Here is a 23,654-nt window from a genome sequence, read left to right as displayed (position 1 = left end):
ATTTGCTGCTATGGTATAAGCAAATGCAGATGTACACAGTGTTCTGTCTGCATGCATGCCTGCAGGCTGGAGAGGACACCAGATCTCATTACAGATGGTTGTGAGCCATCATGTGGTTGCTGGGAATTGAGCTCAGGACCTCTGGAAGACCAGCTAGTTAGTGTTCTCAGCCACTGAGCTATCTCTCGACAATGTTTTTCCCTACTTGGTATTTGTGCTCTCTCTCTCTTTCTCAAAAATTAATCTGCAATGTGAAATTAGTATTTCTAAATTTTATTCTGTATTTCTTGGAACATTTTAAAGAAAATATACAATTGTTCAGTTATTCTTAGTATAAAAATTATTAAAATGACATTGGAAAAAGCTAAACAAAAAAGGAAACCATGTTAAGTTTAATCAAATTAACAAATGCATTACCCACTACCTCAAAACTCCTCCAATCTTCAAAAACTAAGACTAAGCCACTTTAACTGTCCAGTGTTTCAACATGAATATTCCCAGCATCTATCTCCTTCTTCCTTTCAGTGTACTTAATTATTATTGACAAAAATTATAGGTTTTGAGTTTTAAGTTATTATTTAACCTTATAAAACCTTAAAAATTACAAAGCACATGTTTTTATATTTATTTTACATGATCAAAAAGAGGCTTACAGAGGTTAATTAGTCAGTCATTAACACAGCAACACATCAAAACCCAGTGCCCCTCCCAATCCAGTGCCCAGAATCTTTCACTTGGATGAGAGATCACACACTTGAAAGCCATTCTTATAAGTCTTCCAACAACAGTATCAACCTATTTCTTCAATGTCCTATAATTTTTCATTTTTACCATTGTCACACAGGAAAACATGCTAGCATTCTTAGTAATGCTCCTAGTGTTGAGGAGTAAATGGAACTTGATCCAAATTGTGGTTTTCAAATGTTACAAAGCCAGGCCTGCATAGTGTCACTAGCTATAACCAAGGATGAAAGTGGTTGAGTACAAACTCCTTCCCATGGTGACAACACTATATTACTCACTGATGATAGCCAGTGTACCAGCTGAAGAAATCAGTTACACAATTTTTGATAAACCAATGAAATGAAAATATTATTAAAGCTTATTTATCTTGTCTGGTGGTTGGTATGAAATACTTTACATAAATGGGGAATAAATGAGGTTAGGATGATGGTAGTGATTAACAGGAAACAAACTATAATTACTTTTCAATGCAGAAGATAGAGACCAAACTGGCTAAACTTTTATGTTGCTGACCTAACTTGGCATGAAATGCCATATTGTTTGCTCTCATGATGATGACATATACTGTGATAACAAAACAATTCGCTGAAGGAATTATGTAATCAGTTTCCTCTGTGGACTTAGGCACCCAAAGACAACAAAGCTGCTATCAGAGGATTATGATACCTAAAACTATCACAGAACTCTACGTACAAATAGGAAGAGTTCAAGTTAGATAACACTATCTAATGAAGAAGACTCATATTGTTAGGTTGAATGTCGATGAATGTTAATGGCTGCTTACCATTTACAAGGTACTATGTTAAGCATTGTGAATGTACCATTTTACTCTATCCTTAAAGCAACCTTGAGATAGCAGAAGCACCCCTTTACTAATAAAGAGACTGTACCAATAAATTAGATTGTCCTATCACATATTGGGAACAACAATGCCTACCTTGCTCTTTGACATTGAAAGTGAAGCATCATCTTTATTTTGAGAATTATCTTCTTTTCCTCTTTCAAAACCTTTGGGAGGAAATGTCAATATTCAATTATTACAACTCTTGAATATACAGTCATTAATGTTAAGGAGCAAACAGGAGCCATTCAATTTAGACATACTTAATATTCATCTCTGCTTATAGAGCTCACATTACTATGGCTTATCATCATCTCACTGAACTTCTTTAAAATTAAGGTGAAGCCACACTAGATTTTGTGGCCTTTTGTTTTAAAGGGTGTGAGATGGCTCAAGGGTTAAGAGCACTTGCTATTCTTCCAAAGGTCCTGAGCTCAGTTCCTGGCACCAACATCAGGCAACTCACAACTGCTTAGAACTCCAGCTCTAAGGAATCTGTTCACTCCCTTCTGGCCCCGCACCCTCAAATACATAGTATTCATCAACTCAATCACATATACACAATAAGAAGAATTAAAAGAACAAAGTATGGAAGTGGTAAGTAGAGAGGAAGAAGGGTGTGGATCTGAGAAGAGTTAGGGGGAAGCCTGGAGGGTGAACATGATCACATAATGTTTTATATATATTGTGAAAGAATAAACATAAGTTTGTTTTTTAAAGAATTAATGTAGAAAGAGGCAAGAGTTCCCCTGAGTCCATCAGTGTCAAGCTGAATATTATTTTGTGCTGCTGGGCCCCTTTGCATGAATCATCCCCTCAGTGCTTTTATGCTAGCAAGCTCATTTCTTATTTCCTTTCCAGCACTGTCCCATCCACCCCCACCCTCACCCCCCCACCTCCCACCCTCGAGACAGGCCTTCATGTAGTCAAGGCTTGTCTTGACTTGCTATGGAGCCAAGAAAAACCCTGAACTTCTGATTCTCCTTGATTTTACACAGTCTAGTACCACTTCACCCAATGTATATTGTAATAGGAACCACAATCTGCCATGGACATGCTAGAAATGCTATCTACTAATCAAGACATATCCCCAGAGCACCAGTGAGTTGATTTCTGAACTGACAGAACCATCCCAAGCTAACTTTTCTCTCTTACTCTCAGATGGGAAAGATACTCCATAAGGCAATAAAGAAGAGTGGGAAACTCAATCTTCAGTAAAGGATAAGTCAGAAAGAGGGGGAAAGACATGGCAAGGAGGAAGAAAGAAGTAAAAACAAAGGAAGAAAGAAAGGAGGGGAAGGAAGAGGTGAGAAAACTCAATCAACTAACCAACCAGGCTGGATGTGTGCCTGCAGTACCAGCTCTTCAGTAAGCTGAGGCAGGAAGATTAGTTGAATCTAAGAGTTTGAGACCAGATTGGGTAATATGGTGAGACAACATCTCAAAAAGTGTGAAATAAATACCTAATAATGTATCTATTGTAAGAATTAGATGAGCATGTGTATAAACATTCTTCACATAAGTTTGCATTTGGTATATGTTGAGTTAATGTTGGTCCTCTTCATTTCTAAATAGTCTAAAAGCAGGAATATGAAATCCCATGGACAGGACTGGAGAGATTATGCTTAGGAACATTGGTTCTTACAGAAACTCATGTGGTGGCTCCAGCCATTAGTAATTTAAGTTCCATGAGATCCTACTCCTTTTACTTATTTCCGGGGATTACAAGTACACACAAAGTACACATATACACACATACACACATATACACACAAAGGAAAAAGACATAAAAATAAATCTAAAAATAAACATTTAAATGTATAGACACAGTGGGACAAACATGCATGTATCCCATCTTCAAATCCAGCCTTATCCTAAAAGCAATTCAATTATTACTAGAAGAGTCCCATTAGAGAATTACTGAAATCTGTGAGGCAGGTATAGATGGTACATACCTTAATGAAGTTTCTTTTACTTCTAAGGGTAGGTAATATTTGATATTCCCTATACTGGTGCTGCCTATACAACACGAAGATATATCAACAACAGAATCAATGTCTGAAGCATTTCAACATTATTTTTAATAGATCAATGATAATATAATTTGTTCTGCTTGGGATTTGTCAATAAAAATCTATCTTATTTAGAAATTCTTACTAAAATCTATAGTATGAGGGGGAATTTTCATAAATGTAACATGGATTTTCAGATGAAACCCATAGGAATTTGGAATTCAAATATAAAAGCACACTAAAAGTTACAAAATTAAACTTGAAAATTTTAAATGTATCCAATGCAACAAATATAGCAATAAAGAATTCTTGATACTAATGACTAACATAATTTCAAAGAACCTCTAAATATACATAGGAAAGAACACGTTTTGTAAAAGTACATTTTGTAAGTAGGAAAAATGCTAATTTTGCTTTCATGTGAACAGACTTCAGTTTCTCCAGTATTGTTTTAGTCTCAGCCCAATCTATAGCAAACCATTTACTATGTTATAAAAAATGTCACATGATGTGTGACTAAGCTCCCTGCATGTGTGTTCAGAGGCTGATATCAGTGTCTTTCTAATCACAGGTCTCTCTCTCTGAAGCTGGAGTTTGCCCATCTGGCTTAGCTGGCCAGAAAACCCAAGCAGTCCTCCCGTGTCCGCCTCCCCAGCACAGGGGAATATAGGCATGTTCCAGTGATCTGAACACAGGTCCTCATGTTTTCACAGAGAATAACTTAACAACTGAGCCATCCCCCAGTCATAAAGCAAACTTGAAAAATGCAAATGATATGCAACATTTCCAATGGTAGCAAATGACATTCATGAACCTGGATCACTTGCCAAATCAAAGAATTCCATTTTAAAAGAACTTTACACTTTGAACATGTGAATCATATTATTAGCTTCATATCATATGATTAACTTCATTTTACCCATAGTTTTAACTATAAATAGAGTGAGTTAAATGCTTTCTAAAACATGCAAATCTGACCAAATTCTTTCAGTTTCAACTCCAGTTTTAAAAAAGTCTTAAAACTAAACAATTTCCTAATTGCACACTGGGCTTCCAAGGGAAATACCAAGACAGTAATGTAAAACATTGTTGCTAGTGTTTACACTAGGTCTCCTCTGAGACTAGTTAGATCTGAACTCCTAAAAAGGGACAAAATAATCTATCTTTAAAAAATCAGTCATATGAGTTTATTTATCAGGACCTTTAAAAAAAAAAACATGCCATGAAAGTGTATTTATTAGGACCTTTGGGGCTTGTCAAAAATATTTAGTAGTGGCCAGGTATGGTGGTGCACATCTTTAATTTCAGCACTTGGGAGACAGAAGTTGGTAGAACTCTATCAATTTGAGGCCAATCTGGTCTACACAGTAAGTTCCAGGAAAGCCAAGACTACTTAATGAGAGCCTGCCCGAACACATTGTTGTCCTGTGCCCTCAGTGCCCAGTTAAGGTTTCCTATTATTAATTAACTTGTCAGAAAAAGTTACTGTCTAGAGAGGCGTCAAGCAGGCAAACATAAAGGTGTGGTACTGTGGTAACTGCTTGTGAGAAAGGCAGTAGAACAGTTACAAGAGCAAACACTGAAGCTCCAAGCCCTGATACATCATTCACTCGCTGAGACCTTGAACAACAGGCAGTTTAACCCAAGGTTCCATTTTCTACAGGGGAAAACACCAGAAGAGTCTAAAGAGAGTGCCATAGACACACTCTAAAAACAAAACCATTAATGCCTTTCTAAAATGTTCTCAACGATAACACAGAAGAATTTCCTAATTACACTTCAACCAAAATCAAATTAATCACATGGAATGTGGCATTTAAAACACCTATCAGATTCCTTTGTTCTTCTAAAGTTTTCAAATTTGGAGCAACCATGGACCACAAGAATTCTACTGAGTAGAACTTTTCTATCATTCAATTTTCAATCCATGTCATTTTGTTTAGCTTCTATGACTTCAGTTTCTCATCTAAATAAATCTGACATTAGATTTCTTAGTACATAGAGTTTACTTCTTTTAATACAACAGAATCCTGGCTATAAGTATTCATATTCTAAAGAATATGAATGCTAGTATCATTGACAAGGTACACTCCAGAAACAACCTTGGCTTGTTAATCATTAACATTTAGATATGGCATAAAAGCAAATTTTATGTTGCTTCAGTCTTTTAAAAATTGGATATACTTCTACAAATGCAGATTTAACAGCCATCTACTAAGAAATATAGAATTATCACAAACACTAGGCCGAATATCTAAGAACTAAAATACTATATGGAAAAAAACTGCTAAGAAAGCCAACACGACAGATCAGCAAGTAAGAATGTTTGCCATCATGCTAAGCATGACAACCTGTGTACAATCTCTAGTACCTGCAGGGTGGAGAAAATCAAATCCTGCAAGGTGTTCTCTGACCTCCACAGGCCCACAGCATGCTCCTCTATTCACCAAACCACACACACATCCGATGAGTAATTGCTATTTTTAAAATTGTATTATACATGTGTGGGTATTTTGCCTGCAAGTATTTATATATACCATGTACGAGCCTGGTACTCATAGAGGCCATAAGAGGGTGGGGGAACCCCTGGAACTGGAGTTACAGGCATTGTTAGCCACCACGTGGGTGCTGGGTATTGAACTCACGTCCTCTGCAAGAGCAGCTGGTGCTTTTAACCACTGAGTCATCTCTCTTCAGCCCCAAATAATTGTAATTTTGTAAATCTAAGAAGTAAAAAGTACTTTTAAAAGCCTGCAGTGGAGCTTAAAGCCTTTTATCGGTGATTTCTTTGCCAATGGCTCCCAACAATTCTTTGGTAGTACTGTAGAAATAAGTGCAATGACCATAATAGCATCACAGTACTATGCATATACAAGCAAGGGTGGACCTCTAGGATACAGCTCATTATCAGAGCTAAGACAACACAATTTCTTGAGGTAGAATGGTCTGGGGAGAGAAAGACAGAGATGGAAGCAGAAACAGAACAACTTTCAACTTTCTGATGAAAATTAAAATGAAAAAAATGATGTGAGACAAAGTTATCTTTAAATATCAATAAAGTAGAGCTAGTTTCCACTTTCATGCTATTAGATGAAAGCATATGCATTTAGGGTAATTTTTCAGTACAATAAATTATCTCAGAAGACTTCATCAGATATATATTTCTTTCTACCTTTAACTTAATATATAACAAAAAGCCCTTTCACTAGAGTACCTGCTTCTACTGCTTAACTGATAAAGCTGATTTTTTGAAGAGCCTTTACCACAGAATATGGAAGCATCCCTACATGATTTTCTATACTGGAAGAACAGAGAGACATAGCAAATCATTTGCTCATCTATTAAAACAAAGCTACCACCAAGAATCATTTTAACTTTGATGTGATAAACTCATAGTTATGCCTTTAATCACCTAATTAAGTATATGCCAAACTTTCAAACAGTGAAGTTTTTTTACTGATTTAATACTAAAGTCACCGATTATTGCACCGATTATTGCTCAATATTAAGCAGATCTGTAGTATGAAGGTCAACAAACAGCATGTGCTATTTGTGCTATCATACCTAGCAATGATTTAAGATAGTCAAGAAAGCAAATATAAAAAGAACCAAGTGTCACTGTATAAGCAAAGGCAGTACTTAACAGTATCTAAAAGCCCCAATACAGTGTATTTTAAAGCCACTTCTGCATAAAAACACCGAAATTTACACCAGTAAAGGACATGAGCAAGAAGCATGATCACTATGTTAAGAAGACAATACGATTAAATACGGTTCAAAGCTTAGGCTACTTAGGTACTGCTTAGAACCGTGGCTATTTTTGAAAACACTGTTAGAAAAGAATATGAAATTATTGAATTTATAATTATTTAATCAGTTAGGTTATCCTGAAATAATGCATAAAGTTATAGTCATCTTTAGTCACAAAGCCAAAATACAGGTTAGGGATAAAACAGAACTCTATTTAAAATTCAACAAATGTAGATGTCAGGAAAATACATATAAATTCTAGTCAATATTTCTTTAACACGAATATTTAAAAAAAACTTAATGCAAGAAAAAAGCTATATTTTAATTTTCATAATCTAAAAATTACAAAACATATTAAAATGCATAACCATTTACCTTAATATCAATAAAAGCTCAAGTTGTCTATATCTTATTGACCAATCATTAAATGACTAAATAACTGTAAAGCATTTAATTTTATTTAATATTACCATGTACATACATAATTTTCTCAGCAAAAATTATCTCCGAATGAATAAGCCTAGCAACAAATTTATACTTAGATGGAAAACTTTACTATAGTCAAGAATTAAAAGACTTTAAGACTAGCATATATGCTAAACATCAATTATAATTCTACTTTATGGAAATGGCTAAATATTAGTGTTAAATATCTGGGTTTCATCTAAAACCTCTGTCTATACCACTTCTTTATAGACTACATTTGTATTAGATGTCAATTCAGAAATGTTTTAATTCACTTCTACAATTCAGTCAGAATGCACACAATGAGAATTAAGGTTCTTATTTCACTGACTCGTTAGCTCTCAAGTCTTAGCAGGAGACTTCTGGGAGAACATGGGAAAGCCCGGCCATAGAGAAACAGTGCCTGAAATCTATGCTTTCAAAACAGAATTGTTTACATGAAGCACAACACTAAGATTTTAAAATCCCTGGCTGATTTTCCTTAAGAACATGCAAGAAATTAAGGCAAGAATGCAAGATTAGACAAACAAACCTTGCAAGGAAGGGGAAAGTTCATTGTATCCTCCAAATGAAGCATTCCGGACAAGCTTTCGGCCATCAATTCGTGGAGGAAATAAAACAGAGGAAACCACAGCACATGAAGAAAATCTACGCTGCTGTGAGCCCTCTTCTTTCATGGTTTACACGTCTGCTGAATGTATATGCTCACCCAGAGGCTAATTAGCCCAATATGGCACAGACAGGCTTTTCTCTCACGTCCAAATGTGGCAAAACCTCCAGCACAAACAAAGGACACACACATCCAACAGCAAAGGAGGACTAGAGACTGTCAAATCAGCAATAAATAGATAGGGAGACTGACAGGGAAGGCACTGAGCCAAGCTACTGATTTCTTTTCACAAATGAATTGATTAAAGGGCTATTCCACTAATGTTTTACGCTTGTATCAGGAGAATGATGCCCTCCACTGAACTGCTGTCTTAGGAAAACAAAGCAAGATCAATACTTAGCCATGTTGGATGAAGTATTAGGGTCTCGTCGCAAAATGACGAGCCCTTTACCACATCAATGTCTCTGTAGTATCCGGCCACACTTCCCTCCTCTTCCGACTCTTTTCTTTCCAGCTTTTGGTTACTTCAAACACAGATCTCAACATTATACTCTTTATCTTCCCTGAAGCTTCTAGATTTATATCTAATCTGCCGCTTGTCTTGCCCATGATTAAGAATTCATAAGGAAAGGTATTCTTTCAAGTACAATTCTCATGGATCACAACTGCTCACGCAGAGAATTAACATGCACATTTTACAGGGGTCATTAAGACAACGTTAATGCGAACCAATCAACACAGTAGATTAAAATGACTCCATAATAATGCCGTGTGCTCAAACATAAGTCCTTGAAGCATTAGCTGCTACAGTTCCTCTCCGTTGTGTTTGAACTGTTAAAATACATCACCTATCAATGACTTCTGCCCACTTATAAACAAGTAAATTGCTATAATAAACTATACCATCTCCTCATGCATCCCTGTTAAAAATCCCCAAGAACTCTTCTTTATTTATTAAAGTACCTTTGCCTGACCCTACCCTACTTCATTCACGTTAAACTCGATGTTCATTCTTCCAAGGACTTTGACCAAAGATTCAGTGTCTTCTTTACCACGCACGCACACACTTCAAGACTGGTTCTTGGGTCACATAAAACATCATTCTACATAATCTAAGAGTGTTCTCCTTATTAGAAAAGGCATTTTAAAACCTGATGTCTGATGACCATGGTGGTGCACACCTTTAATTCCCACCATTTGGGAGGCAAAAGCAGGTGGTCTACGTGATGAGTTCCAGGCTACCCAGGGCTACACAGCAAGACCCTGCCTCAAAACCAGAGAAATAAAACACAACTGGATTTCCTGTGTAAATTGGTTTTTGTCTGTTTGTTTGTTTTGTTTTCCCTTCTCAAAGTCATTTGAAAATTATTGTGGAAGGAAGTTTATGGCTAATCCCATAAAAGCTGCAATTTTGATGTATGAGGGTCTCTGCTTTTACAATGTTTTATTCTTCCCCATATCATAAAATGTGAATTACTATTAACTGTAGGCAATACGACAATTATAATTAACTCGTGTAGTTGGTGCTTGCCTTTCAAGGAATAAAGAAGATTATTATCACAAAAGGCATTATCCTCTAACAGCTTAATTTAATAGGGTCTCCATTGTTTTAAATATAAAATGCTAAGAATAGCATCTATATTATAGGATTATTAGGTAAAGTCTATAAAGGTTTGAGGTTAAAATGGCAAGGTAAAAATATTAGAATATGTTTTCTCCTAAAATATGGAATGACAGAGGAGAAAGAAGCTTTTCCAAAGAAAATAAACAAGTATGGGAATGCACCTACAACACAAATTTAACAACTGAACCTGAGATTCACAGTCATGCATGGTCTTGCAGAGGCACAAAAACCAAGCCATGTGCCAGTATTTATAGCAAATAACCCTTTTATACACAATTCACAACACTATATTACACTGGGTTATGTATCAAATGGGCTACTAATTATTTTAAAAGTTCATTTAATAATACTAGAATCAAGACAGACATACACGCAGTGTTTTCAATACCTCAAAAATGCGCCTCATTTAAATCCAACCTTGCCAAACTCTCCATTACGTCTTAGAATACACTAAAGGTATTTCTAGATACCATGGACTCACAACCGAACTTTCCATTTTCTTTGTTCTGGATGTGTGCTTTTTAAAGAATTCTCTAGTGCATCCCTTGTCAGCTCAGGCTCTACAGTAGAGTCCAATTCACTGTACAAATGTATCTAGTGTTCGGGATGGCTTCACTGTCTCTTTTTGTGAGGAGAAGCAAGAAAATACTCCTGTAAATAATTTTCTCTTGGGCTTACTTCTGTCCCAGGGTACTCGGTGGAAAAGACTATACCGGCAATATACCGTGCATAAAGTGACACTAAATCAACACAATGTGACATTGAGCTGCTTTCACTGAAAAGTCCCCTGTCATGGCATCATCTTTCTCAGAGAGAAGTGCTTGGGTCAGCTTTGCCCAAGTTGTTCTCTGACCTTAAACTTATCCTAGTGTATACCAGAATTCTGTCTCTTTCCCTAGACTCACATTTGAGAATACTTGTAGTACAATGACGTGTCCTACTTGTCATCTGTTCTTGATAGGCTATTATGAGTTAAATAGTGTCAAATACTTCTGCCGTATTCCTGCTACTGACCAGAACCAAACTGCAAGTAATGTTGAACCCTGTGTTTTCCAGGACTCACTAGTGATTCTGCCCAATCTCTCTCCACAGAGGCTCTTATCTTTTATGACCATGGCAAAATAACTGACAAAAGCAATATGAAGAGAAGAGTTACAGTTTTGGTTCATGGTTTCAGAGGTTTTAGCCCATGTTAGTTTTGGCTTGCCTTGTTTCTAAGGCATGTAGTGAGACAGAACATCATGGTGGTGTAGCAAAAGCATGTAGCAAAAGCTGCTCACTTCACAGAAGCCAGAAAGCCAAGGGAGATAAGAGGACAAGATGGACCTATAGTCTATTCAGAACTAGGGGTTTATCTACATTTGATCCATAGATGGCATTAAGGCCCTCAGGATCCAATTATCCCTCAATAGCACCAATACCCAGGGACCAAGCATAAAACACATGAGCCTCTGTGTTCGTTTATATCCAAACCATAACAAGACTCTTACTGAATTCTCAAGGAAATCAAAGGCAAGCTATGACCCAGAGAGTTTCTGGGCTTATTCTTGTCTGGTACTGCTGGCCCCTTCTTTGCACAAGTAAACTTGGTAAACAGGCAGAAGATATCTCTGTAACTTGAGTTCTTACAGAATGAACTACAAAATAACTTGCTTACAAGTGAATGCAAACTTAACTCTGTCTAATTTTACAACAGAAAGTCAGATCTCAGCCAAGATCACAAAGCTTCAGCCAGTCACAGGCAACCAATCTGATCAGGCCATTCTCAAATAAGGCAAAAATCTATTTTGTATTCCTCTTCTGAGTTTTACCAATGTTCAGTGCCAAGTGTTGTATGATACATAAATTATCCTTGCTCAAATAAAATATTACATTTATCTAAAGTTTTTCTTTGAACACTACTTAGTGCTTCCAAATAAATATGTATTTTTTTCAAGACAGTTTTGCCCTGACTGCCTTGAAACTCACTCTGTAGACCAAGCTGGCCTTGAATCACAGAGATCCAGTTGCCTCAGCCTCTAGAGTACTGGGATTAAAGGTGTGTGTCACCACTTCCTGGCCCAAATTTCTTAGATATGCACACACAATGGTACCATTACTATAAATAGAAGGCAAGAAAAACCCACAGAGGAGGACTGTGGCCATCTGTTGAGCAGGTGTAACAACAAATAGGGATTAGGGGTTACAGCTGAAGATTCCTAAGTACTAGCACTATCCCTTTCCAACCTGCAGTCCTATGTGTGTAAGTACTGATTTTATTATTCTACAAATGTCAAGTATATTTTACATATTTTCATGGAACAATCATAGTACACAAGATATTTCCTTCCAACAAAAGCTATAAAAATTATTGCCTAATGCACAAGAGCACCATGGCATTCTCATGGAGGTCAGAGGACAATTTGCAATAACTAGTTCTTTCTTTCCATACTACTTGGATCCCAGGGGTCAGACAGAACTCAGATCATCAGGTTTGGTCAAAATACTTTTACTCACTGAGACATTTCATTGGCGTATTATGATGGCAATTTTACTACATACTTATTTTAAAATACACAGAAATTCTGGCTCTCGAAGAGGAGAAAATGACAACTGAACTGAAGCCAGTTATTTTATTCTCCCAGATCTTCCTAACAAAAGAGATTAAATCCCGATAGCAAGAACTAGCTTGTATGGATAATATCTCATCATTCTTCAAGTGTCTTAAGGAAAAACTACATTTACAACAGTTTAAGAAAAATATGCCTTATTATTCTTATATTCCTCTTTCTATTTTGGTAAAGAAGCAACTTAAAAGGCCTGGCAATGATGAGCCACCCCCACTCCTAGTCTGGCTTAAAGCAAAGCTGGATTAGTCATTTTTAATTTTCAGTAAATGCTTTCAAGTTGCAAAAGCAATGTTAAACATAGATACTGTAACATTTTACAAGAGAATATTTTAAAATATTCTTATGTTCTTAATATGATGTTGATTTTCATTATGCTATGAAGCAACTTCCTAAACACAAGGAATTACAAACCAGAAAATAACCTCATCTTCCAAAGCACCGGCAACCCCAGAACCGAATGCACTAGGGAACTGGCACAGCCTGGCCTATAATTTACACTTCTTTTTTTAATGATTTATTTATTCTTATTTATGTACAATGGTGTTTCACCTGCATGTGAGGGTCCCAGATCCCCCAGAACTGGACAGTTGTGAGATGCCATGTGGGTGCTGGGAATTGAACCTGGATCCTCTGCAAGAACAGCCAATGCTCTTAACCACTGAGCCATCTCTCCAGTCCCATATTTACACTACTTCTAACAAAACTATTTACAGCACAGAGCCAGTGCCAGCACTAGATGGAAGGGGTTAAAGATGGGAAAGGAGAAAATCAGAGTCCTCTTTAGACAATATAATTGTCCTGAGACACACTACTCAAGAACATATCTGTGCATTTATGATCCAATATAAGTTCTGATGTTCAAATGTCTTACCAAGAAAGGAGGAACTGCTTCGGTGCATGGAAGGTGACTTCTAGGTATCTTTATCTGTGACCCACTTTAATGAAGGTTCTCTTGTGTTTGTCACCTAAGATTACACCAGCAACACCTAACATGGTCCCCTGGGGGACAAGATACAGCCCTTTACAGTAGGAAAGCTGCTGCATCAAAGCAAACTGTCTTCACACTGATGTTTCTATTGGCTGTCCACGTAGACTCCTGACATTTTTAATGCTGTCACAATGAAGAGAGAACTGACTTTAGCTTTAAGAGAATTCATTATGGGATAACAGAAATGCAACACTCACACGGTCCAAGTTAACTTTAATGAAACCAGGACAATCACTAAACAAAGGCTTTTGCTCTGAAATAATTCAAAACTTTAACATTTAAGGATTAATTCAAGCCAGGTATAATGATACATGCCTGCAAACCCAGAACTCTCAGGCAGGTAAGGAAGGAGGACTGTAAGTTCAAGCTAGGCTGATATGTATGGGGAAACTGTGTCTCATAAGTAAGAAAATAAATAAATATGAAATGGGCTGAAGTTTTCAGCAAGGAAGACCGGCTGTTCTCACACAAAGCAATGTATCTACATGCTACCTTTTAAAAAAAAAAAATGTAGAAAGTAGCTTTTCACAACAAAGAAGGTTAGCTACTAATCACAACACTTTGTGAAGCTTGATAACAAATCTTAAATATGATCCGGAGGGAATGGGTCTCTCTCATGAGACGAGCTATGATTCAGTCCCATCCTCCTTTGGTACTCCTATTCTTATTTAAAAAAAAAAAAAAAAAAAAAATACCAGACAAAGGGAGAAACCAAGCTTAATTGGTGAACAAGTCTGCCCTTTCCGACAACAAACAGGTCAGAATAAATCAACCCTACACCTTCCAAGACTGTAATAGTACTTAGACTACCATGAAGTAAACTGATAAAGGGAGGGGGGGTGTAGGAGGGAGGGAATTTGAAGAGATGGCTCTGTGGTTAAAAAGCACTGGCTGCTCTTCCAGAGGACTCAAGTTCAATTCCCAGCATCTATCTGATGAGTCTCAACTGTCTATAACTCCCATTCCAGGGGATCTGATGCTAGGCCCTTTTCTGGCCTCCACAGTACCAGGCACGCACACGGTACATGGATCATACTACATGGACACACACACAGATGAAACACCCATTGCATACATTTTATGAAAGGTTTAGTGGTAAGATAAACTGATAAGAAAAAATATGGAAATTACTCAATTTTTGGAAGAAACTAAGTCATTGCTATAACAGAAGAGATAGCAAAGATAATCCTGACAAATGTGAATTATGCTGACAAATGAGTGAGGAGAGTCAGTCTCTCCAGCTACTCCAAAGAAAAACAGGAAAATCCCAAGAAATGGGAAGAAACTGTACTTCAAAAGAAAAAGTTATGTTTTTAAGCAATTGAAGACATTTAACTCCCTTTACAAACCTCCTTGTTGAATTTGAAGCTAACTCTATAACTCTACTATAATAACCATACAACGGAGAAAGGTATAAAAATCTCAAAAGTACTGATATGGCATTTTAAAAATGAAGATAGCAGTATCATTTAGTAAGGTTTTACACAGGAGTAAATATTTAAGCTGCATCTTGAAGCCAGAAAGGGTAGTATGCATCAGAAATCTCAGCACTTGGGAGGTTCCTACCATAGTTTGGAACCATCCAGGCCTGTATTAGGTGCCACCTCAATGAACAAACGGATAGATCAAAGAAACAAGTTTTTTTTTTTATGTTTAAAGATCAGCAACCATAAGGGAGAAGGACACTTTACAATGGGAGACCAGGAAAAGGCACAGCCTAAAGGACAGAGAAAAAAAAACCATCTAGTGGGGTTTATGGAGAGAAATACATGAAATTGGGAGAATAAAATCTGACATAAGAGCCTTGACAAGCAGATAAAGACGTTACAAATGTGCTCTTAGTATGCTCTCAGTTACTGCTTTCCATTTGCTGGGTCAAATGATGCGGCATGAGACACACCTGGAGATCTTTATAAACATGTGTTACCATGTTTCACCCCAGAGACTCTTGAGTGGAGCAGACCCAGGCTAAGCAAAGCTCCCAGGAGATCCTCCTCACAGCCCAATCCATGCCACAGCTCTAAGTAACAGGAAGTTGTTGTCTTCCTACTAATAGGAGTGACACAAATGCAAGTCATCCAACCATTCTTCAATTACAGGGTTGAAGAATTAAGAAGTGGCATTTTGAGTTATAATTTTCTATTTTTATTCATGTTCTTTTCTTCAAGATCTAATTTATAGGCTTCATATATTCTTTGGCCATATGCACACATCTGTAGGAACCTCTATTTCACCATAATCTCACCTAATATTAACGATATTTTTGTTGGTTTTCTAAAGAAAGATGGACCTCACATACTAGAAGGTTAGGGCTTAACAGAAGAACAGTAGCAGGCCAATCATCTATAAAAACAATAAAGACCTGACTTAAGCTAGTGAGATAGTAAGAACAGAAGTAAGTTTGCAGGTAGCTTGGATTACATGAGACCCTGTCTCAGAAAAGCATCAAGAGGGTGAGGAGCGAGGGAGAGAATGAATATAGCCTGACACTTCAAAACTTATAAAAGAAAACTATTTCTTTCACATGAAAAAAAAAAGTGTAGGGAAGATTAAAATCTGGCCTCATTAACATTAAAATATCTGCTTTGTCAAGTAGACAGTAACCACACTGGTAGGGCACGGGAAGAAAATACAATACAGAGAAATCAAAAGATGGCACAATTATATCTAATAGCTCTTAAAACTCAATAATAATGTGCAAAGCCAAATTTTTAAGCAGGCCAAATAAGAAGTGATATTTCATGAAAGGCCCACTATAGGTGTAAGAAAGAATGTTCCGTGTGAGCCAGTAAGAAATGCAAAGCCAAACAAAACCTCACATGTGACTCCACTACAAAGCTTGCAGAATAATAAAGATTATAAAGATGACACACACAGGACAGCTCTGCTCATGGGCTGCTGCTGGAGTGTGGAGGTGATGAGTTACTCTCAGAACAGTGTGTAGTCTGTAACCCCAGCTCTCAGAAGGTCAGTGCCTGGGCTAAATGGTGAGACCACGTCTCAACCTTCCTACCACTCTCAAAAAAAAAAAAAAAAATGGTTGTGCAACCTTAAACTTTATAAAATGTGATGGGTTAAAGATCGCTTTAACTATTCAAACAACATGGGTATGTAACAACACTTAATTTCTCCATTATATTGATAAAAAAAAAGCTTTAAAGACTAAAACACATTATCACCACTGGAAGCAAACTACAATCACTAGCCAGAAATTAGATTCTTAGGTACTACCCAGAAGAAACAAAACAACTCTCTACACAGCACTGTGCACACATAATAGGCTTGTTACCAAAAGATAACCACCATTATTAAAGTTTGGGAAATTTAAGCCTTAAAACATATACCAACTAACTTGACCAAAACTGATGGGCATGTCCTGTGAATATATGTTTCCCTTATTGGTTGATGAATAAAGCTGTTTTGGCCAATGGACAGGCAGAATGTAACCAGGCAGGAAGTATAGGCGGGGCTACCAGACTAGAAGAATTCTGGGAGAGAAACACAGGGAGGAAGAAACATGTGGCTGCCAAGGAAGAAAGAGGCATTCTCCAGTAAGCCAAAACTATGTGGGGATACACAGACTAATAGAAATGAATTAATAATTAAGAGAGAGCTAACCTATAAGAAGCCTGAGCCACTCACCAGTTTACAATTAAAATAAGCCTCTGTGTGTTTATTTGAAACTAAATGGCTTCAGGATTGGCGGGACATAAACTTCTGTCTACAAAACTTATACTAGCAAGCATCTGTAAAATGTAGACTAAATTTTTTTCCCAGATTAAAATTGTTGTATACATTGTGTCAAGTTGGTCAAGGAAAATCATTCTTATCAACTGAGCAAGTTCCTCATTTGTAAATGAAGGGGACAGGGAATTTAGAGCTAACACATGTAAAAGCATTAGAGCACTAGAAGACATTTGTCTTCAGCATTAATCACTGTGCTTTTGTAACTAATTCTTTCCACTCAGAAGCGGAGTTAGTGGTTGTATTTGACATATTGTAGGATATCAGGGTTTTCTAGATATGCTTGTCTGTTAAGAGATCATCTCATCACAGACTTAACCTATCTTATGTCTTTGTTTTTATAGGGGTTGTTTGTTTCAGACAGGCTCTCATAGAGCCCAAGGCTTTCAACTCCACGTCCTCCTCCCTTACACTCCCAAGTGCTATGATTACGGGCATTCACCATCTTGGCCCAGTTTATAGTTAAGATTTAAAAAAAAAAAAAAATAGTATTAGGCATGGGCTTACCTACACTGAGAGAAATTCTTTTATTTGTTCATTATTATTGTGTATAAATACATGGTGTACTGGGGGGACACAATGCATGCAGAGATAAGAGGATAATTTTATGGAAATCATTTCTCTTCTACCATTGTATGAATCTTGAGTCTCAAATTTGCTCAGCAACTGCATTAGCCACTGAGCCAGCCAGGCCCATGCTAAAAAAAAATTCTAAGTGAGCCTCTAGAAGCTGCTGGAGTATAGCATTGGCTGAGATGGCTACCTTCTCCCAAGTAGAATCATTTTTGTCAAAATAGTTATGACAACTGCTACTATAATAATCTCAACTAACAGGAGTTATTATCTACCAGATTCTGCTGTTTTTTATGAATATGATCTTATTTTAAAACACAGGGAAATATGATATTCTAAACTATTACCTTGATTTCTAATTATGTATATGTGGGGGAGGCACGTATGTGCATATGGGTCAGTGCTAAAGTTCCTTGAAGGAACCCAGAAGATCTTGAGTGAATCCCAGACAATTGGCATTTAGTTATTCACACAGTTGGAGTTTGGTTTTGCTTTGTTCAGATTGTGATTGTGCACTGATTCTTCTTCTTGAAGAAAGTATCTAACTTAAGTTCTTTTACAGGAGCCCACAGTTCAAAGACTTTGAATTTAAAAATATTCTGGATTTTTAAAGTGACTGGTTATTTTAAAAAGACTGAATGTTTAATATGTTTGAATGTCTAGGGACTGTGGAACTTTTAAAGTTATTCTATCTTATACTGTGATATTAATATTAAATTCTGTCTTAGGGATAATTGAAAAGTGATGTTTGTGTATCAAGTTGACAAGGGATCAGTTGTACTGGCTAGTTTTATGTCAACTTGACACAAGCTGGATTCATCAGGAAGGAGCCTCCGGTGAGGTGAGAAAATGTCTTCATGAGACCCAGCTGTAAATCATTTTAATTAGTAATCAATGGGGGAGGGCCCAGCCTATTGTGGGTGGGGCCATCCCTGGGCTGATGGTCCTGGGTTCTATAAGCAAGTGGGCTGGGCAAGCCATGAGGAACAAACCCCTAAGCAGCAACCCTCCATGGCTTCTGCATCAGCTCCTGCCTCCAGCTTCCTGCCCTCACTACTTTAGATGATGAACTGTTACATGGAACTGTGAGCAAAAGAAATCCTTTCTTCCCCAAGCTGCATTTGGTCATAATGTTTCATCACAGCAATAGTAACCCTAACTAAGACAACCATCTTTTGGCAAAAAGATTTACAAGTGGTTAAGAGCACTTGCTATGATTTCAGAGGACCTGAGTTCAGTTACCAGCACACACCAGGCAGTTCATAGTCGACTGCACTCCAGCTCCAGGGGATCCAGACAATGTCCCCCTTCTGGCCTCTGCAGGTACCACAGTCACATGCACATACCCACATACAGCCACACATACAAATAAATAAAATCAGTCTTAAGTTATTATAAAAAGACATGTGTTGATACTGTCAGGTAAAAGGTTGATAGGGAACAGTATGTTTGCAAGGCCCCAAACATAGCATTTCTGTTTTACTCAGTCAAAGAGGAAAAGCTACAACAACTTTCAATGTTGCGTTACTTGGTCCTACAACACAATCTCATGGCCCACTAGGACAACCAGAAATTAAGTGAATTCTCATGTGTGACAGAACATACAATGCCCCTTATAAAACACCATTTTTCAAAAAATGGTTAAAATTAATGTAACCAAATCTTGACATTTCTCCCAATTGATAGGAAATACAAACGTAAAGGAACAAATTAAAGAATACTTGAAGGAATCAAAGTGCCAATACTATTTAGGCACTGTGACAGTTTACTGAGATGTCAAAGGCACGAGACAAAAACAAACAAATAAGAACATTCTGCAATATTGGAGATGCAATAGCATAACAGCCCATTTGCTTCGATTTTAACAGGACTCTCACTCCAAAACAAGAAGGGCTCGGAGGAATAGGGGCTGAACAAGCCTGATCTCAAACGGTAATTCATAAAGTTACATTAAAATTTGACACCGCCAACATAATTACAATAGAGGTCTAAACCTAATTTTTAAAAGTACAAGATGACTAAATAATAGTTCCCTTTCCCCTTATCCATGAGTATTACATTCCAAAGACTCAGTGGGTTCCTACAACCGTTATTAGTACTAAACCTTATACAAACTATACACTATGTAAACATTAGTACCATAAAAGATTAACAACAACCAAAACAACAATTACAACAGTGTACTGTAGTAGAGCTTACAGCAATGCTCCCCATCCCATGCCATAGAATGGGCATTTCATCCAGTAGAATACCCTGAACAAAGGGATAACTCCCATCCTTGGGAGGACAGAGCAGGATCTTGGGCGAGAAAGATTTCACCACAATACTCAGAACTGAGTGTAAGTTAAACCCAAGGAGTTGCTCACTTCTGTAATTTCCCACTTAACAACTTCAAACCTTTATTCAGAGCAGATAACTGAAACCACCCAAAATAAAAAAAAAAAAAAAAATAAAAAAAAAAAAAACACAACAATAAACTCAATTTCTGAAATCGTAAAAGCTCGTCCACTGCAGCAGGGAACCTGAGACTATGCAGTAACACTCTGGCTGAGTATCAGAAACCTCCATAAAGCAGGGAGAACAGACCAAGGGATTGTGGTAGTCTCTAATGCCCTTTCACAGGGTTTGCAAGGCCACAGCCAGTTTTGCAATACAATATTAGTCACAAGGTTCTCTACTGCCATGTACTCATGGAAAAAGAATATTTTGTTGACAAATATCAAAGCAGCAGTGAAAAAAACTATTAATCTTGAACCTTTTATACACATAGATTTAAGTATTCTATGTGATAAAATGAAAATATATAAACCACTACCATGCAGTATATTGTTTAATACAAAATTAGAAGCAGATCAGTTTTAATTGAGTGGTGTGCTGAAAGTTCAGGAAGTATTTTCCAATTCCGTTGTGCCTCCAACTTTTAAGAGTACTGTTTGTCAAGTGTTGCTGAACTACACAGAAAAGCACCTGACTTCTTCTTGTAGTTGTATGTCCAGATTGTATTCATATACTTTAAGTCATCATATCACAACATGCTAACTATACAGAAGCAGAAATAAAAGCACAGGGGTCTATTTACTAATCTACACATTACAAAGACTTGCAAAAATACCAAATAGTAAGGGGGGGCATCATTTCTAATAAAAAATATGATTCATGATCCAGCAATTCCAAACACTCAAATGAAGGAAATCATATTCAAGCAATATTTGCAATCCAATATTTACTGGAGAAACAGTAGCCATGACATAGAATCAACCTACATGCTCATGAATGAGTAAATAAAATGTGGTATATGTGTGTGATGTTCAGCCACAGAACACTAAATTCTACCACTAGTAGCAACCCAATGAGAACTAGAAGACACTTCAGTAGGTGAAGTAAGCAGGCACAGAACTCACACACCCAGAGGTACAGGGGCTAAAGAACTGGTCTTACAGAAGACAGCCTAAAATAGTGGTTATAAACTAGAAATGGGAAGGAATTGGGGGAGCGGGATAATGAATGGCTAACACCAGCTTCAAATGTGTAACATTACTCCCCTGTTTCTGCAGACAGGTTATCACTGTGTATCCTGGCCTGGCCTTGAACTCACACTGCTCTTACCCCTGCACCCTGACTGTTAGGATTGTTAGTGTGGACTCCTGTGCCAGCAACAGGGGTGAGTAAATATTCTATAATATAGCACAGTAACTGTGGATGACCATAATTAATCATGTATCTCAAAACAGCTAGTAGTGAGGATTTTGAAAATTTCAAACACGAAAGTACATGAAGTGATGTTAAACAAAATTTCATTAATATCAACACATATTATCTTAATTCACGTAATAAGAAAAAGTTTCTAATTCCACAAGTTATATTATAGTAAATAACAAATGCAACAGAACCTCTTTCAAGTTTTCAATATTTTTTGTGGATGTATGGAGGCCATTAAGACCAAAAAGTAAAAGAATACCTGATTTACAAGAATGAAACAACTAAACAAATACATTGGTGAGGCTAAGAGAATTCGAATAAATAGAAAGGAAAGTGTATTCTAAGTCCATTGCAAATGACCCAAGCAAAATCAATGATAACAACAAATCCTGCATAAAGCCAGGTTGAAATGCACTGTGGCACAACAAATGTCAGCTTTGTGAAAACAAGAAGTCCAGGCTTCTTACCCTGACTGTGAGGACTTGCAGGACTGAGAGATGATGGCTGGTATGGTTCTTTAGTTGGTGTTGGATAAGCCTCTTTCCCTTGGCGCTGACTCATCTTTCCTGGGGTCAAAAGCTGAGGTTCGTCACTGTTTGCTACAACAGCTCAAGGAAAGAAAAGAAAAGTAATTATCACTGAAGTCATGGGCTTTATGACATAATTAATAACTTGGAATAAAACAAATTCCTTTATGATTATATTAATCTTACTACTTCAATATGCTTGCATTATCATTTTATTTTTAGGTTCAGTTACCATAAATCCAAGAGGAATAGACAGATTAAGTCTCATTTAAATATACTTATTACAGAATTACAGATATTGACCATATTCAACCAATAGGGGCCCCTATGTACTATGCATCTTTCACAGGGTAACATTAATTCTTCATTATCTGCCAAATAGACAAGTCATTCTAGAGAAGACGCACAAATGGCCAGAAAGTATAAGGAAAGATGCACAGCTGTGTGAATGATCAGAAAGCACAAATCGGTAGAGGAGAAAAAACTATACGTTCAACTGAATTTCTACAGTGATTTTTGATGGCAACTAGCTAAGATTTTAGTTTCACCTTTGTCTCAGCTGGTGGTGCCACTGCTCTTCTGCCCCCACTTTCCCAGGGCAAATGCAAAGATGCTCTTTGATTTTTCTTTCTCTCACTCTTCATGCCCAGGTGTCCATGCAATATTTAGACTCTCCTTCAGACTTTTATCTGGGATGCTATGGCTTCTCTCCACTTCCACAACTCCCTCCCTGAACCCACCCTACCATTACCTTTCCAGAAGCCTACTGTATCAAGTGGTCCGTCAGGTGACATGTTATCCTTTGTTGTGTGGAGTTCATTTTCCACACAGAGGCATAAAGAGTCACTATCATTTGAATTGGTAAATCACATGCACATCAAATGGAAGTATTCTTAATAGCGTTCCATTTTATACAGTGCCTGGTACCACAAACCTGTAATTCCAGCTACTAGGGAGGCCGAGGCAGAAAACTACAAGTTCTATGCTGGCCCAGGCTACAGAGTGTTGAAGTTCAAGGCCTGCCTTAGCAACTTAGGGAGACTGTTTTGGTTAGTCACTGTAGCTTAGATGTAGTGATGGTGTTATCCCTGGGTTTAATCCCTGGTTAAAAGAAAGGAGAAGAAGGAGAAAGGAGAGGGGTGGAGGGAAAGGAGGCAAGGGAGAGAGAAGAGGAGAGGGAGAGAGAGAAGGAGGGAGGGAGGGAAGGAAGGAAGGAGGGAGAGTGAGAGAGAATGCTGAAGAGCAAGCTTGCTTTCTTTTCTTACAATAAATCCATTGTCTCAAGAGTCAAGGGGTCTGACACCTCTGTATCCTTTCAAATTCCATTTGGCTCCTGTAATAAGGGCCACCTTAGTATTCCTTAAAATTGTCTCCCTACAATATTCTGTTTTATTTCTTTTTAAGATTTATTTTTTAATGTGTGTTGTACCTATGCAAGTATATGTCACATGTGTGGATGCCTAAGGAG

The 23,654-nt window shown here is 37.3% G+C and overlaps 1 protein-coding gene across 9 annotated transcripts in view; it reads right to left on the bottom strand.

Moving 5' to 3' along the window:
• The window catches only part of Osbpl8 (oxysterol binding protein like 8), a 112,294-nt gene that overhangs the window by 38,599 nt on the left and 50,041 nt on the right, over positions 1-23,654 (bottom strand). For 4 of the 9 annotated variants that reach the window (XM_051206422.1, XM_051206420.1, XM_051206425.1 and 1 more), the window contains 2 exons: positions 22,127-22,267; positions 1,682-1,752 (listed from right to left, as the gene is read on the bottom strand). In XM_051206422.1, the coding sequence (XP_051062379.1) occupies positions 1,682-1,752; positions 22,127-22,267 (212 nt within the window). Of the gene's footprint in view, positions 1-1,681; positions 1,753-8,344; positions 8,509-22,126; positions 22,268-23,654 lie in introns of those variants that run through there. The other 5 variants (XM_051206423.1, XM_051206421.1, XM_051206427.1 and 2 more) reach the window with 2 other exon arrangements.

The sequence above is a fragment of the Phodopus roborovskii genome, unplaced genomic scaffold (assembly GCF_943737965.1).
Source record: "Phodopus roborovskii unplaced genomic scaffold, PHOROB, whole genome shotgun sequence".
NCBI lineage: Eukaryota > Metazoa > Chordata > Mammalia > Rodentia > Cricetidae > Phodopus > Phodopus roborovskii.
This window is presented reverse-complemented; position numbering and strand designations above follow the sequence as displayed.